Here is a 15,819-nt window from a genome sequence, read left to right on the forward strand (position 1 = left end):
GTGGCAGCATAACTGTTTTCTCAACTCTTTACAGGATAGTGGATATTTTGCTGAAAGCAATCATGAGAATGATGTGGCTTGCTGGTGGATTCCACTGGATAAATGTAAAAGGCAGACGGGCATTGCCAGCGGAAGCAGCAATATTAACTGTGGCTCCCCATTCTTCCTACTTTGATGCCATTCCAGTAACTATGACCTTCGCCTCCATTGTGATGAAAGCAGAAAGCAAAGATATTCCTGTTTGGGGAAGTAAGTTGGTAGCTACTTAATTTTTCAAGAACAACTAAAAATGATTACTTAGGAAGGTCACTGGTTGTGTATGAGAAGGCCTGAAACACAAAGAAAATTTTGCTATAATATATGGTGAGATTTTTTTTTTTTTACTGGTATACTTTGAATGTCAATAGAAAAAAATCGGGGGGGGGGGAGAGGGGGATGCATTTGGTTTTTTTCCCTTTCTTCAAAGCTGAATCATTGTACAAAGTCAAAACAATCCTACAGAACTCATGGTTAAATTTGCAGTGAAATTGCAACATTTTAAGACTTGACAAATAGAAAAGCAGGTTAGGGTCTATAGAGAAAGTCCACCAGAACTTCTGTCTTGGTGTGAGTTGGGGTGCCATCCCAGAAATGTGTTTTAGGAATGTTGTCTGTCCTGAATGGTACCCTGCATTAAGGGAGTGCTGCTAATCCTTCATGCATCAATAAGTTTGTTTCAGGCAGGGTGTGAGAGATGAGCAAGAGCGGATTGTTGTGCACTCAGATTTAGTAATAAAAAATGCAGATGCCCAAGTCAGTAGTGTTTAAATACTATCTTTGGAATTATCAGTGTAGATTCTCACAAAGGCTTGAGAGACACCTGTGACTTTTGGTGCAGTTGTGCCAAAAAAACGCGTAAGCTTTTAGGCTTGTAGACTTCTAACCAAAGTCTGTGTGGAAGCATTTTGGAGAAACCCACCATGTTGTGTCTAGGGACCAGCAAAGTTCAAAGAACCTTCCTGTGTCTCATTGTGTAGATTTTAATGGTAGTATGAACAGGACAAAAGATTTTACTTTCACCTTGGGTAGAGACTCTTTAATTTAAAAGTCTAAACAAAAGCTTTGAGTTCCTTTGCAACTAAGTGGAATCAGGCTGTTGGTGGTGACATCCTCCTAAAATTTCACTAGACAATGTGGCTTTAAGGACATGTTCAAAACCAGAAGCTGAGACATGGCCCCAGATGGTGAGTGGTTACATCTGGAAGCTTCATGTAGGGAATCTCTTGGTATAAAGGTGTCTCCTGTATCAGGTAAAGCTCGGGCCGGTACTGTACCTGTATATCTCTTTCATTGAGTATCTGACTAATACAGTTTAGTAAAAGTTTGTGGCAGTGAAAAATCTGTGTAGAAATGAATAATGAATAGATGCTTTGAACAAAAAGTGTGTAGACATATGTTTTTAAAAACAAAAAAAAGGAGCAGTCCAGCCATAGAAGCAGGGGCAGATTTATCTTCCTTCTCAGCTGACTCAATTGACTGTTTCATAATTGCTAGCTCAGCAAAATAAAATAGTCTATGTGGAGGTCTCCTTTCCTTGCAGCTGGACTGTTTGGAGGACCCAAACTAGATGAGGTAACTCCAGGCCATGTTGTGTTACTGAAGTGTGATGAAATGGCAGAGTGGCATTTGACAGAATGCTGTAATAGCTGCTTAACTATCCCACGTAATAGATTCAGTGAGGACTAGTGGGAAAGCCTGAGGAGAATCTGTAGGGATATGGAGGTTGTACTTACACTGAATGTAGCACAAATAATGCATATCGAGTAGTTCAAACTATTTCCTATGTACCTAATTTAATTTTAAGGTAACTTTTAAAGGATTCAATTGAAAGTCTAAACTTAGTGCAATCAATTTTAAAAATGATTCACTTCATTTTGTTCATGTGTGAGCAAATCCAGTTACAGAAAAACAGAAAACCCAGAAAACTACATGTAGTGATTTAATGGAATATTACTGGAATGTGCAGTGCAGTCAAATAAATGAGTATTTTGTCTTGTATAGCTGCATTTGCTTTATGTCATGCAGCCACAAAAATTATGTAGTCCATTATGAAGTGTTCAGAAAAATACCATGGAAATGAGGAATGGCAGAGGTCATAACTGGGATTCAGAGTTCGAAAACTTTTTTTGAGAGGAAAACTTTTGTATGAGCAACATTAGTTACAGCAGTTTGTTATTAAAGTAAATGGACCTTAACAGAGAGGTAAGTAATCACTGTAATAATTAGTTTGGCTTAAAATTTAGTGAAAACTTTCCAGTGGAGAGAAGTTGTGAATTTTTTTTTTCCTTCTTCTTTTACTGCTTGAAATAAGTTTTCTGTGAAGCAGATGCTACTGACTGTCCTCTCCTCCTCTGATCTAGTATTTTAATACCAGTGTTATTTACACTTCTCTGCATACGCACACACAAATGTATTTCATGTTATTGGACAATTGGTATTTCTCTTATGCTATCTGTGAAAAGGTGGGCATGTTTTTCTTGGATTGTGTGGTGAATTGTCAACACTCTAGATGTTGATCTAGAATTTATCCCAGAGAGGTCAGAATTATGTTTTATGTTCTTCAGTTTTGTAAATCTTGCAAACTTGTCGTACCATCTCCAGTGAAGTTTTGGATCTAGCCATTGATGATCCTAACCTTGCTATCTCTTAATTGAGTCTTGTTAATTGTCATTCAGAATATTCTGGGAAGTTTTGAATAAAGTACATTCATTTAACGCTGTGAGCAGACTTTTCAGCATGTAAAAAATGAAACAGCAGAGGAAATTTAAAGATAATTTCCAAGGGTGAGGACTAGATCTGGGTACTCTTGGGTGAAGAGTGGATCTTCATCTTCATGGGGTTTGGACTAGATGACCTTTAAAGGTCCCTTCCAACCTAAACTATATCCAAGAATATCCAAATATGATATAAGTAAGTTGGCTTTTTGATGTAATGACAGCATTTATCAGGACATTGTACATTGTGTACCAGAGGGATCAGGTGCTTTAGCAGGCACAAAAAGATCTGATTGCTAACTGGTTACCAAGGTTGGTTCTGAAAGTATTTTAATAGGTTTCTGGAGCGGCTGCCTGTATTATTGTACCCTTAGTGTGCCAGTCATGGAATATTAAGCTTTTGATCCACTTTTAAGTCCAGATGAGTAAAAGCCTGTTCTTTATGGGACTGGAAGTACTCTGCAAGTGTTTGTTGTGTATGAGCGTTTTATTGCTTTCTAACTTGAAGGCAGCTCTCCTGGACCATGAAGTCCAGTTTCAGAAGCAGACTTAAGTCTTGTGACTCCTTCAGACAACTTTCTTCTTTTTAGGAAACAAGGAAAAGAAAAACCAAATAACAAAAAAAATGCTCTTTTGCTCTGACAGAAGAGTTGCGACATTTTCATTTAGTGGTCAGTAATGAAGAAAATTACCCACTTGGCACACACACACTAGGTTAACAAACTCTGGGGAGGAACCACTTGCCCAAATATACATGAGATTTCAATGATCACTTAAAAAAATCCATATCTGGTAAGCAGAGAATGCCATAACAGGTGGAGCACATCACCATGGTGCTCAAGGACATGTCTTTCTGCTCAGTGGCTTTCCAGAGTTTTGGTAGATTGGAGATGTGAAGTTCGCTGGAACACTTTAGTGTAAAACGTGCAACCCAGGGAAGATGACGTCTATGAATCTGTTGCACCTTACGTTGGCTGAAGAAGTTAGATCAATTAATTCATCAGCACAGGTACTTAAACTTTCCTATTTTGTCTGCTGAACGCCACTTCAAGTCAGGGCAAGCTCTTTGCATAAATTCTGGATAGTTACATTTCACTGCCTTATTTTTGGCTGGTAAAGCAACCTGGATAAAAGTTATTTTTCACTGCTGGAGTGATTAGTGCTAATGCAGAAATACTTCAATAAGAAGGAAAAGGGATTTGTCAGTAAATATGATTTGTTAAGGATTTTGGACAACTTCTGTGGTTCAAAAATCTTTTGTGGTCTGAACTTTTAAAAACTAAATTCAAGGTTGTAAGTTAATTTAAACTTTAAGAAACTTCTCAACATTTGTAACCTCACCCTCTGAAAAAGAGAGGAAGTTGGTACCTGCAAAATGAATGGGGGGATATGTTAGCTTAAGTTTATAAAGGAGAAGGAGGTCATTTGTACCTGGCAGAATACAGAAGAATTATAGAGGAAAGGAGGATCATACTATGCTGTAAAAGCTATCAATTCTGTTGTGGGGGTTTTTTCCACATCTAGTAAACTGAGGAGTTTTTTGTTCAAGCTCGTCTTTTGAAAGTGCTTTATAGGCCTTTCTTGAGCATCATGACTAAAAGACAAGAAATAAGTAATTCAGTGGGAAATATTTATGCTGTGATAGCTGGGTATGTTTTCATCTTGGAACTTAACAAATGCCAAATTACTTATTCATCAGCTCTGTGAAAAGTTATGCAACCTAATCCTCCAGTCCTCCACCCCGATTGCTTCCCCCCACCCCATACCTTCCAAAGTATACAAGGAAGAGAACCGTGATAGACCCATAGTTTTTCAGTGAGGATCTCGCATTTAAATACTTCTGAGATTCATGAAAACAGTCGTTAAACTCGTTTTGGAAAAACGTGCTGTAAGGTGAAGGCATCACAGATTTCTTCTCTTTATACACTGTAAATCAGCAGTTTACAACACTGTTAAGGTCACCAGCTTGAATGCCAACATCCTATGCTATGTTGGCATTGTAGCCTGCCTTGAGTACACAAATGAGCTCCCCAGTTCTGAGGAGCATCTTGAAGTTATTGCCAAGCTTATCCATTTCATCCTCTGCTTTAAAAACTTCTGTTTCAAAATTCAGTGTTTCCTTCAGGCTGTGGGCACCTAGATGGTCCTGCAATATTTCAGTCCTCCCAGGAGCTGTCTTGGAGAGACTTAAAATAGTTGCGCTGTCACCTGTGTATTATAGGTATGCCTTTATTGTTTGGGTTGGAATCCTGGGCTTCTTGGATTCTCTTTTTCACCATAAATTCAGTAATAGTTACTTCTCATTTGAACTGCTGCTGGAATGCCTAAACCACCATCACTTTTTAAAGCATCCTAGTTAATAGCATGTATGGAATTTAAAAATTACAGTATATAGGAAACCTGCAAACCAATACAACTGCCTTCATAAAATACTTTTTAGACTGGCCGCAGAATGCTAAAACATACAGCTATGCCCTCAGACAGGTGCTGCAGGTGTGAGAGCAAACAGCAGTCTTTGTGATATGAAAAGGGTCTTTGTACCTCAAGAAGTCCTTAAAGGAAAAATATGACATTTTGAAAGACCAACCCAAATACCACAGAATTTACTTCTGTTAAAGCTAAAGAGAACACTAATTATTTACCTCCCACTCCTGACCTCCCATTGTCCTACAGACTGCGTGTTTCCTGCCTTTCTCTTTGGAAATAAGGAGAAGAACTTTCCCATTAACATTGCCTCTGTACTAGGAATAGTTGGTATCTCTTAGCCATCTGCTAAGCATTTAGTCAAACTCAGAGAAGTTGTTCTTGACACGTATTTACCTTTAGTGGTTGGTTCAGGCTTAGGTCAAAAAAGTATGTATTTCTGTGTATGATTGTTGCTCTGATAAGATACTCCACTAACTTTACAAATCTCATGTGGAGTACCATGACTACAATAACACTATCTCCCTAAGAACAATATAACTCCAAGTGGAAAAGATCCCAATTTTGATTGACTTCAGTTTTGTGCATTGATACAAATTCGTGTGTTTGTGTGTGGGTTTGATTTTTTTCTTTTTTTTTTTCTTCCCTATTTAAGGTCTCTTTGTCCGTATACACAGGAAACCCATTTTATTCTGGAACCTTAATGTTTTTTTCCCCATAACCTTCAGAAGACTTTTGAGCCCCTTGCAGATTTATTTTCTTCTTTTCTGTCCAGAAAAGAGCAGTTTTCATATTACGTATTACTTCATTAGGAAAGGTGCGAGTTCAGAACTTGGTGAGCATGTTCATTTGAGTAAGGCAACTCTTAAAAACTAAGTCCAAGATAGCGCTTTTCAACCTTTAACCTACATGTTTTTGTAAGCCCTAAATACAGAATGCACAGGAGGGCAACTGCTGTTAGAAAAGTCTGTATTTTTTCCCATAGTAGGAAACTATGCACATTAGTGGTGCTTTAAATGATTGCATGGGAGTTATGGTTCTGAAATCAGTTGGAGCTGCCACCCTGCAATTAAGGCAATACTGAAATTTTGCAGGCTCTCTTAAAAAAGGCTGTTGCGTGCTAGAGCAGCTTTTCATTGGTTAGCATATCTGTGGCATTCTGGCAGCCCTGCAAGGCAGAGGTTTTGATGAATTACTGGCAGTACTGTTTAAACTGCAGGCACCTGCCTAAGACAGTGGAGTACAGCATGTGTCACCTGTCTTCAGGGCCACTTGTGATGAGCTGAGATTGGGGATGAGAGTGACTATGTCAAGTAGGAATGACACTACTAGAGAAAAAGCTGGAATAATGACACTGGCAAGGTCAGTTTTGTGAATTGAGGGTTGTCTACCATTGCTCACTAGAATTTATAACTTAAAAGTGGTTTTAATGGAGTGAGAGGAGACGGGTAAGCACCTCTTTCAGCATCTCTTGAATACTTGAGCTGTCGTTTTCACTACCTCTGGTTACCATCGGTCTTGGACAGTTAAACTGATGAGCAGAGAAGGTTAAGATTACATTCTATTTATTAAGCATATTGCACAGTTCTGCTTGTTTCCTTTATTGCTCAGTATGTCAGCTTTCTGAAGCGTTTTCATGCATGCTGCTTTTTGCTCCTGCCCTGACTTTGCCCTAGTCCTGCCAATTCCTTGCCTCATATATACTACCTTACATTACTGTCTCTGGGCTTCCCTGTGTTTTGACTTGACTTCTGACTGCAGTCTCATCTTGTCCACCTATTTGGTATGTTTCTCAGCTTCTCTTTACAGACCTTTGGCCCTGCTCCTGACTGTTTCTTGCACAGATTGACTTGGCACAGCTTTTGAATTTTCAGATTCCTGTCTATTTACTGAACAGGAAAATATGTGGTGAGGGTAAAGGTCTGTGTAGCCTTGTGCTCTGTTTTCAAAAGTGTTATGAAAAAAGTATATGAGGAAAGGCAAGTACAGAGCTAGTGTTCCCTTGGTATGTACTTTGAGCTTCTTACTGATGACTGAGAGTTTCAATTTCACTTAAATTGTTCAACTTAGCCACTAAAGGCCTGGTAGTTGGTGTCTTACAGGATCTTAAGTTGCTGTTTAATCTTAAAACAAGAATTCTGTCAGCTTTTTAATCTGATCCCTAAGGAAGTAGGACTTAATATGATCACCCTGTCTCTCCATTAGGCTAAGATTTGATGTGATGGGTTGAAATAGTGATGGCTCAGATAAGAGCCTCAGAGCTCTGGAATTATCTTATTCCTTGGCCTGAAGTAACCTGAATTCCATCATTTGGGCCTAATGTAAAAGACACTTCAGGGTGAAGGCTGAGGATGTTTGAGTCTTTTTTGCTTGCTTTTACTTGATAATGTTGTTTTTGCTACAGAACAGTAATTTGCAGCAGTAGGGGAAACTCAGGACTAGCATCACTAAGAAACAAAACGAACAGAGTTATAAAACAAAGTATAGTTTCCTTTGCATGTTTTATTGCTTGTTCTGTTTGTTTTTTCTGTTTTTTTTGTGTATGTGATTGTTTTGTGATTTGTTTTGGGTGAGGAGGGGTGTTTGGGGATTTTTTTACCTTCCCACAGCAGTGACCCCAGCTGGTCCATGATGATCTTTGTTCCCATAGCAAGCATTGTTCTGTGGATTCTGTCTACGAGCAGGCATGTAGGAAAAAGTGTAAGAGTATAGTAACTTTTCTCTGATATACTGTCTCCTAAGCTTCGGCAACTTGTGGGATAAAAGCAGGATTTCAGAGGCTGGCTGAAGGTTTGGGAACTTGCTGTAAGGTGTGACGGATTACTTTCACAGAACCATATAAGGATTTCAGTGAGAGCTGACTAACCTGCTGGTGGGGTAACACCAGAATCAGCAGCTTTTGCTGAGTACAGGACTGTAATTCCTTATGCTGTTTTTTTCTTCATATTTTAAGCACTGGCTGATCCATTAATGCAGCAAGTCTATCCTTGACAAAAGAAGATTATACAACTAGCGTCAGCAAACTCATCTCGCGGTAGTTGGAAATGTGAAAACTGTGTTTTATATTTGTATTTTAGGCAAATAGAATAGCTAATGATTTAGTGGCTTTTGAACCTTCAAATAAGATTACAAGATAAAAATGATAAAAAGGTATTTGAAGACAACCTGCTTAAATAAAAGCATGAAGTAGTATATTTGAAGATGCTTCTCTTGCAGTGCTTTTTGACGCTGCAGAAGAGTTGTATATGCTACTTATTATTTTGTGAGTGGGCCTCGATGTCCTTGTGACAGATGTGCATGGAGAGGATATTGTGGATTGATTTCTGGTTCTTGCTCACTCTTGTTTTGTGTCTGGCTATGTATAAGAGGTTTCCCACTGAGCCAGGAAGAGGGTGCCTGAGATCTGATTCTTCTAGTATGAGGAACAGGCAAACAGGTGACAGCTCAGAAAATAAGCATGCTTTTTCTTTTGATCATCTTGATTTCTCAGAAAAGATAACATAATCCATGTATGGAATATCTTTGATGGTGTACCTTCAGCGAAGCTGAGCTATCATAGGTGACAAAAGTTCTAAAGACAGTGGCAGTTTGACCTGCAAGATGTCTTTTGGAATCACTTGGGAGGTTCCTGCTACTTTGCTGGGTTGGGGGTGGCTATAGATTTAGTGATTTTTGTGGTAGGAGGAAATGGCCTATAGTCAGCCACAGCTACTTTGTTGCAGAAAACTATGCATAATACGTACAATCATGTTTTAAATTACGTGATGTATGTGTATTGGTCTATTAAAAATTGAACAAGTACCAAATGCCAAAACTGAAAATTACTTTCCTCACAGGGATTAATGAAAATATTGCAATAAAACTGCAATAAGATTAATATTTAAGTTTGCAGTGTAATATAGTAAAATAGTTATAAATTTTTGTCCAGAGGACTACTGGGGGGGAACCTTTTTCAAACGAAGGAGAAATAAAGGCTGTTTTGCTTTGTTTTCCGTCCTCTTCAGCTCTAATCAAATACATCCGACCGGTATTTGTATCTCGGTCAGACCAGGATTCTCGCAGGAAAACTGTTGAAGAGATAAAGAGACGTGCTCAGTCTGATGGTAAATGGCCACAGGTACTGTATACTACTACTGTGTGACAGATGGTATTTGGCATTTCCAGGCTTTGGATCTGCAGTTTACTTTTTTCCTTGTGGGATGCTTTAGGTGGTTTGGGGGGGGGGGGGGGGGGGGGATTTCCCCATTCTTTCTAGAAGATATAGTGTAAGATTCTTACCTTCGTACAAAACATAGCTTTTCATTGCAGTGTGTTTCAAGGGGAGACTGGGTAAGTACATGGGAATACAGCTCTATTAAGTAATACTAAATGGACAGGCCACAGCAGGTTTATAAAGTCCTCTAAGAAGAAAAATAATCAGGTGCTCAGTAGAATACCTGAGGGAGTACTGTGTGTTCTTGCCCTTCTCAAGATTTTGGCATACTGTCATTGTTGGAGATGTGATACTGGCCAAGACAGCCCGAGCAATTCAGATATTCCAATAACCAGAGTACACCTCTATTGGACCATATGGTGAAAACATTGCTAAAATAAGTGGCTCAGGGTTTTTTCTGCACCTGAAACATGACTATTTATAATGTGCCTTGGAAGAGAATAATGGGAAGGAAGGGATGACTACCTAAGGTCTAAATTTTCTAGAAGCATGTGATTATTTTAAACTTGAAGCATTCTTTTTGTGAATTTTTGAGATTAAGTTACAGTATGTCTTTCATGGCATTGTTACTACTACAGTGGTTATGTCCGCATACTGGACTACAGAAACATTATAAACAATGTGACAGAAAGGTGAGATATATATATATATACACACACACACATATATATATAGCTTTCACATCATGACTTTCATCAATAGATTTCAAAGCACTTTAAAAAGTAAATATTCTTACTTACAGATGAAGAAACTGAGTTGCAGAGCTGAAGTAATTTTCAGAATAGCTAGCAAGCTAGTACCAGAGTGGATAATAAAACTAGTAATGTTAATTCTAGTCCATTGCTCTGTCCCCTTATGATATGTATTTATTTCCTTTTAATGTCTTGTTCTGTAACTCAACAAAATTTCAGCAGTTCTTGGCTTTTTGCTGTCAGAAACTTTTTTTTTTTGCAATCTAACCTCTTCCTCTGAATTCGGTTCAACTTGAGCATTTGTTGCCTTGTTAGAATTCTGCTTAGATATTTTCAGCCTCTATCATTCTGACATCTGTGCACATGCCAAGTAATAAATGCAAAAAGAAAATAAGTCTTCCTTTTCTTAGCCTGTAAGCAGGTAGCTTGGGAGCAGGAATTTTGTTTTGGTGCAAAACAGAATATGACATTTTTACCAGCACCAAAACCTTTTATGAAAATTCTCTTGTACTCACAAGTGTTTCTGCTCGCTGTCAGTGTTCCAATTGAATAGAATTATTATCGGAAGTCAAGAAAGAGGCAAATTCACAAATAAAGAAAAATATTTTGACTATTAAGACAGAATTTTATTTCTTTATTAAGCACTATATTTTTTTACTCTAACTGAACTGTTTTTCCCTGAAAACCTTTTTACTGTAATCAGTTAACATTAGCTTTGAAAAGATGTGTTTATAAATAAATCCACATTGAAATATTTCTTAAAAGTCAACTTTTTTTTTACTTCAAGATAATGATATTCCCAGAGGGCACTTGCACAAACCGATCCTGTCTAATTACATTCAAGCCTGGTAGGTATGATGCTCATTTCTCTGTTCTCTACAGAATGTTCTTGTATCTTCATTTTCTGAAATACCACTTGCATTGTAATTTGCTTTCTGTTGCAGAAGTTGAGTTAAAAATCTTGCAGTAGGGTCGAATTGGAACAGAAATTTTCTGATGCTACAAAAGGATTGTAGTTCCACTATTGAGCAAAATGTTTTAGATAATTCAGATTTTTTCTTGGCTTCTGAGATGCATATGAGCTGGAGGACTAATGTTTCTTACTGGGTTTTTGTTTGTGGTTGTCTTTTTTTTTTTTTTCTTTTTTCTTGCCCCCTCCAATTCCTATTTTGGGTCTGTCATGCAGCATTTAGATACACGCTGATACCTTAAGCTTTATAAGTGTATCTATTTCAGGCTGCTGCAGCATTTGTTGCTGTGTTGTATGTGGTTGATTCCTCTCGAACTCTTCTGTTGAGTTGCATTCTGGTGAAGATGGCACAAGAATCTTGCCAGTATAGCAATGTGACAAAGGCTGTCATTTTTTACAATATTTTCTTATTTAACATCCACATTCTAAGCTCTTTTCAGTTAGTATTACCCTTTTAGCTTATCAAATTAGTAGAGGATATAACACTGAACATTGTTGCAGCTGTAAACTGCAGTTACAATAGGGAGAAATGCCAATACTGCAGTGAACCACCAAAGTTTAATGTAAACTTGCCTTTATGATGTAGGTAGGGAGAAGGTGAATGAGGAGTCTGTAGTGAGCGATGCAGTTGTGAATGTGTTTTTTGACTCTTCCTAGGTTTTTGCCTAGCTCATTGTGTTCTGGTCTTACTGTGTGTCTTATATTTTGTGTTGCTTACAACTTGCATATCGCTATTAGAATATCATGCAATGAGTCAGCATTGTGATTCCTTGCACTGATTCATTTGCCTGAAGGAATCTCAGTATTGTCTCCTGAACAAACATTCAAAAAGCTTTTCTTCCTCCCCTCTCAGCTCTTACCTTTTTAGATGAGTGAGTGGTGGTTAGGAGAACATCCACTTCTTTTGCTCTTTACTCTCCCTCTCCCTCTCTCTCCACCTGAATCCTGGCCATGCTTTGAAAACCAGCCTGAGTTCTTCATTAAAGCTCTGATTTCCTGCCCTCCCTCTGTGCCATAGACATTCCAGGCACCATATACTTTCTGCCTCAAATCTCCACTCTATCTTCCTCTCCTCTGGTCTAGTACATGCTGCTGTCTGCCTCTTGACTGTCTCACTTCTCCTACTGGAACCTGCTTCTGTATCCATCCAGCCTCCTAGAAATCCTTTGCCTGAAAATTCCTCACTTAGATCAAATTACTTTAGGTCTCCTATTAAGTAACTGCTTTCAGGATGCCTTTCCCCATTCTACTCACGTGGCCTATGCTCCTTGCTCTTACTACACAGTCTTTTGGTTTTGTGTTCATGCAAACTAGTCATATAGGGCAAGCTGGTCTAGTTTTGTTTAAATGGTGGTCTTGTCATCTGCCACTCAGATTTTTGTCATCTTCAGATTCTTTCCAAAGTTGCTTAGGCTGTTGTTTTTGGAGACTGAATAGGAAGTACCACTGGGCCAAGAACCAAATCTCTGCAGGATCCCATTCAGACAACTTTCATTTAAAGATGTTTGTACTCCATTAACAGTTAATTCTTTTACATCTGTGCAATTACTCTGTAAAACAAATGTAATGCTAAGAATACAGTATACTTCCATTGTTCAGTTCTTAATTTTAATCGAAATATTAGGCAGAACTTAGTAAACTGCTATAAAAAACATAGTTTGAGTAAAGACTGTTGTTGTTAATTGTTTTCATGAGATAAAGATGTTTAGAGAGATCTTGAGCAAGACAGTTATGCTTACCCGATCTTTGTGCTAAAAACCAAGAAAATGGTTAGCAAATGACATTTATAGATCTTGTGCTAGTTACTTATCAGAACTATAATTTTCATATGAAGTAAAGCGATACTTCTGTACAATAGCTCTAGTTCAATACTTTCTAACTATTAGATTTTCCATAGCTACAGAATAAACAAATAAGCCCTTCTGAGGGGAATTAAGGTGGGAGAAAAGAAGTTAAATTAAGCTTCTTTTGCATAAGAAAGCTTAGATTCTTCACTAAAAAATACTGTTGACCACAGGGAATATATTGACTTAACTATCGTGCACATACTCATATTTTTAAATAATTTATCAAGCTGAATTTGGTACTGGGCTTTGACTTGTGTACATGACAATTTATGTAAGTGGTAGAGGATAATTTAGAGAATGCAAGCAAGTGTTCTTAATTATTTATCTTCTGTAAAGGTGGGTATACATGGTCATTCTTCAGTGCTTCCTTTTTAGATTAGTTTGAGGCTACTTTTGGATCTTATTTTTTCACTATCAACTAAGTCCTATTCATATGAGCCCAGTAATTGTATAACTTTTTTCTTTACTGCAATAAATTTCTTCTGTATCAAAATGCACTATAAAGTAATGATGTGTCATATGTGCCTTCTAGGAGCATTTATTCCTGGAGTTCCTGTACAGCCAGTGGTTTTACGTTATCCAAACAAACTGGTAAGTTCAGCTTGCAGTAAATATGGGGCATTTTCCTCTAAATACATTGGCACTTCTCTAATCTTTTAGGTTAGTTAATCAGGTTTGGAAATTTGGAAAGCATTCATAAATGCTTATTGGCTAAGTATGTATTCCTTAAGCCTTTAGCAATATAAATAGTCTTAACTGAAACAGTTTAAATGTTTCTGCTTTTATTAGGTTACTCCTTTGAAACAGTGCTCTGAAAGTTATTCAGGTTGTTACAAGAAGTACTGTACAAATGACAAGACAAATGTCAATTTCTGTCTAGGATCCGTGTTCCCATGTGCTCCCTGTTAACTGCAGTGCGTGCTGGAGAGTTCTCTTAATATCATTTATTGCTGGAAGATGCTTCCTGCCTGTGGGGGTGTTAGTCACAAATTAACGCAACTAGCTAAATGATAATAGAATAAAGTGTTGGGGACCTTGGCACCTTTATAAGGTGTCTTGTTGTCCATGTTTTACATTCACTGTGCACTTGGCTAAGGAATGCTAGACACTAGCTAACTTGGAGTAGTCCTTCAGTATAAATCAGTCATGTAAATTATACATGCAAATTATAGTGTTTATTTACAATATCTAAATTAAACAATTGTTACAAATGCTTGTAAAGATATAGGCAAACAAATGAAGACAGAGCTCACTTGATCTGCTTCAAGATCAAGCCTACAGGAAAGCACAAAAGAGGGATTTTATTTATTTTTATATTACTCAGTTTACTTGATGTAGATACTTTCCTGTCCTACTGCAGCCAGAATCCTGTCTGTCTACATTCCTTGGTTAATTAGAAGATGCTTCCTAGTGAACTTTGCTAGCTTTTATACTTGAAATTTCTTTTTGAGCCCTCTGGGGCTATTTTCAGGTCCAGTCTGTCCCCTCCTAAAATAGAAGTTATTTAGGGGAGTATTGGAGGAGTGTCAGAAGTAAAACAAGGACTATCTTGCCTCTTTGCTAGTGTATGTCACATCAGAAGGTCTCATGTCATCTCTCTTTCACTAGCCCATTAACAACCCCTCGATCTAAGGAAGGATTTAATTTCCTCTTGGTACCTGAGTGCTTATGTTTTAAAGTGTTTCCATCCATTGTTCTTTCTGTCAATTTACCGGTTGATATAAAACATAACACTTGATTAAAAAATAAAAGAACCTAAGCAAAGTTAATATACATAGACCACCACTTGCTCTTGACTGAGACAAGGTGTGATGGCAGTCAACTAGTTCGCAGTAACAAACCCAAAAATTATCTTTGCAGATGCTGTGACAAGTATAGCAGCCTGTTATGCTCGCATAATATTAAGTGCATTGTAGCAGGTTGCCTGGGACTTTTCATTGCATAATTGTTTTATTTTGAAGAAGAAAGATTTTTTTCTAAAATATTTTTAAACCTTTGTTGCACTGCCAGTTTAAATTGCAAATATGCCTGTGCCTTATGTCATACTTAATATACCTTGTTACTTTGGGTTAATAGTAAACATATTTATAACAATATCAAACAACATAAAGATATCAAACACTAATTTGCAAGTATCTTCAAAAATCTGTTTTCATACTGAAATGTCCTTATTCCCTGTTGTACACAGTATGCAATATTAGTAAACTAATATTAAAAATTCCTAATATTCTATTAACAGAAATTATGAGCTTTTTATGTTGAGGTAAATCAATGTAAATTTTACTGAAAATTTTAATAATGTTTTTTATATTATTGCAAAATGTCATAAAAGAAACTGTAAATATTTATATAACTATCCATTGCAGTTGACCTGAATCTGTATATGGAACTTTAGAGCAATTAAAAGTATTAGGAAAAAGTAAAACACTCAGGTTTTCAGTGCCTTACTGAGTCATTTAACCTCCTAAGGTCTACTTCCACTAAGCATTAATGGGGGAGAATAATTGCTATTACTGTTTAATTTTTGGTTAGCTGGGGGCTGCAGAAGAGTTGCAGCAATGTTAGAGTGAGGAGAGGAAGGAAGAGTATGATATAATACATGAAGGTGAGATTTATTTTGGTTAGGATGCAGTTAAGAGTTGGTAGCAAGTAAGAACAGAGCAGGGACAGAACGTCATTTTTCATACACTAAGACAGCATTTCTAGCACACTTTAATTGTCTCTGGCTTCCTGCTTGTTGCCTAGTTTGACTGCTGCATATTATAATTTTAGGTTTAGAAAGGAATTTCTTAAGATCTTTGCTTAGCCAGTGAATTCCAGATATGCATTGTGTGCAGTCACCCCACTGCTTTTAGCTTGAACTGCCTGCTCTGTTCTACCTTCAGAGCTCTGAGTTCCACAGTACAGATGAGAACAGTCT

General features: G+C 37.5%; 1 protein-coding gene across 4 annotated transcripts in view; it reads left to right on the plus strand.

Annotated features, from left to right (window-relative positions):
- Positions 1 to 15,819, plus strand: part of LPCAT1 (lysophosphatidylcholine acyltransferase 1) — a 71,027-nt gene that overhangs the window by 8,624 nt on the left and 46,584 nt on the right. For all 4 annotated transcript variants that reach the window (XM_072852947.1, XM_072852946.1, XM_072852945.1 and 1 more), the window contains exons 3-6: positions 35 to 249; positions 9,182 to 9,294; positions 10,870 to 10,930; positions 13,432 to 13,490. In XM_072852947.1, coding sequence (XP_072709048.1) covers positions 35 to 249; positions 9,182 to 9,294; positions 10,870 to 10,930; positions 13,432 to 13,490 — 448 coding nt within the window. The remainder of the gene's footprint in view (positions 1 to 34; positions 250 to 9,181; positions 9,295 to 10,869; positions 10,931 to 13,431; positions 13,491 to 15,819) is intronic.

Source organism: Ciconia boyciana, chromosome 2 (genome assembly GCF_034638445.1).
Source record: "Ciconia boyciana chromosome 2, ASM3463844v1, whole genome shotgun sequence".
NCBI lineage: Eukaryota > Metazoa > Chordata > Aves > Ciconiiformes > Ciconiidae > Ciconia > Ciconia boyciana.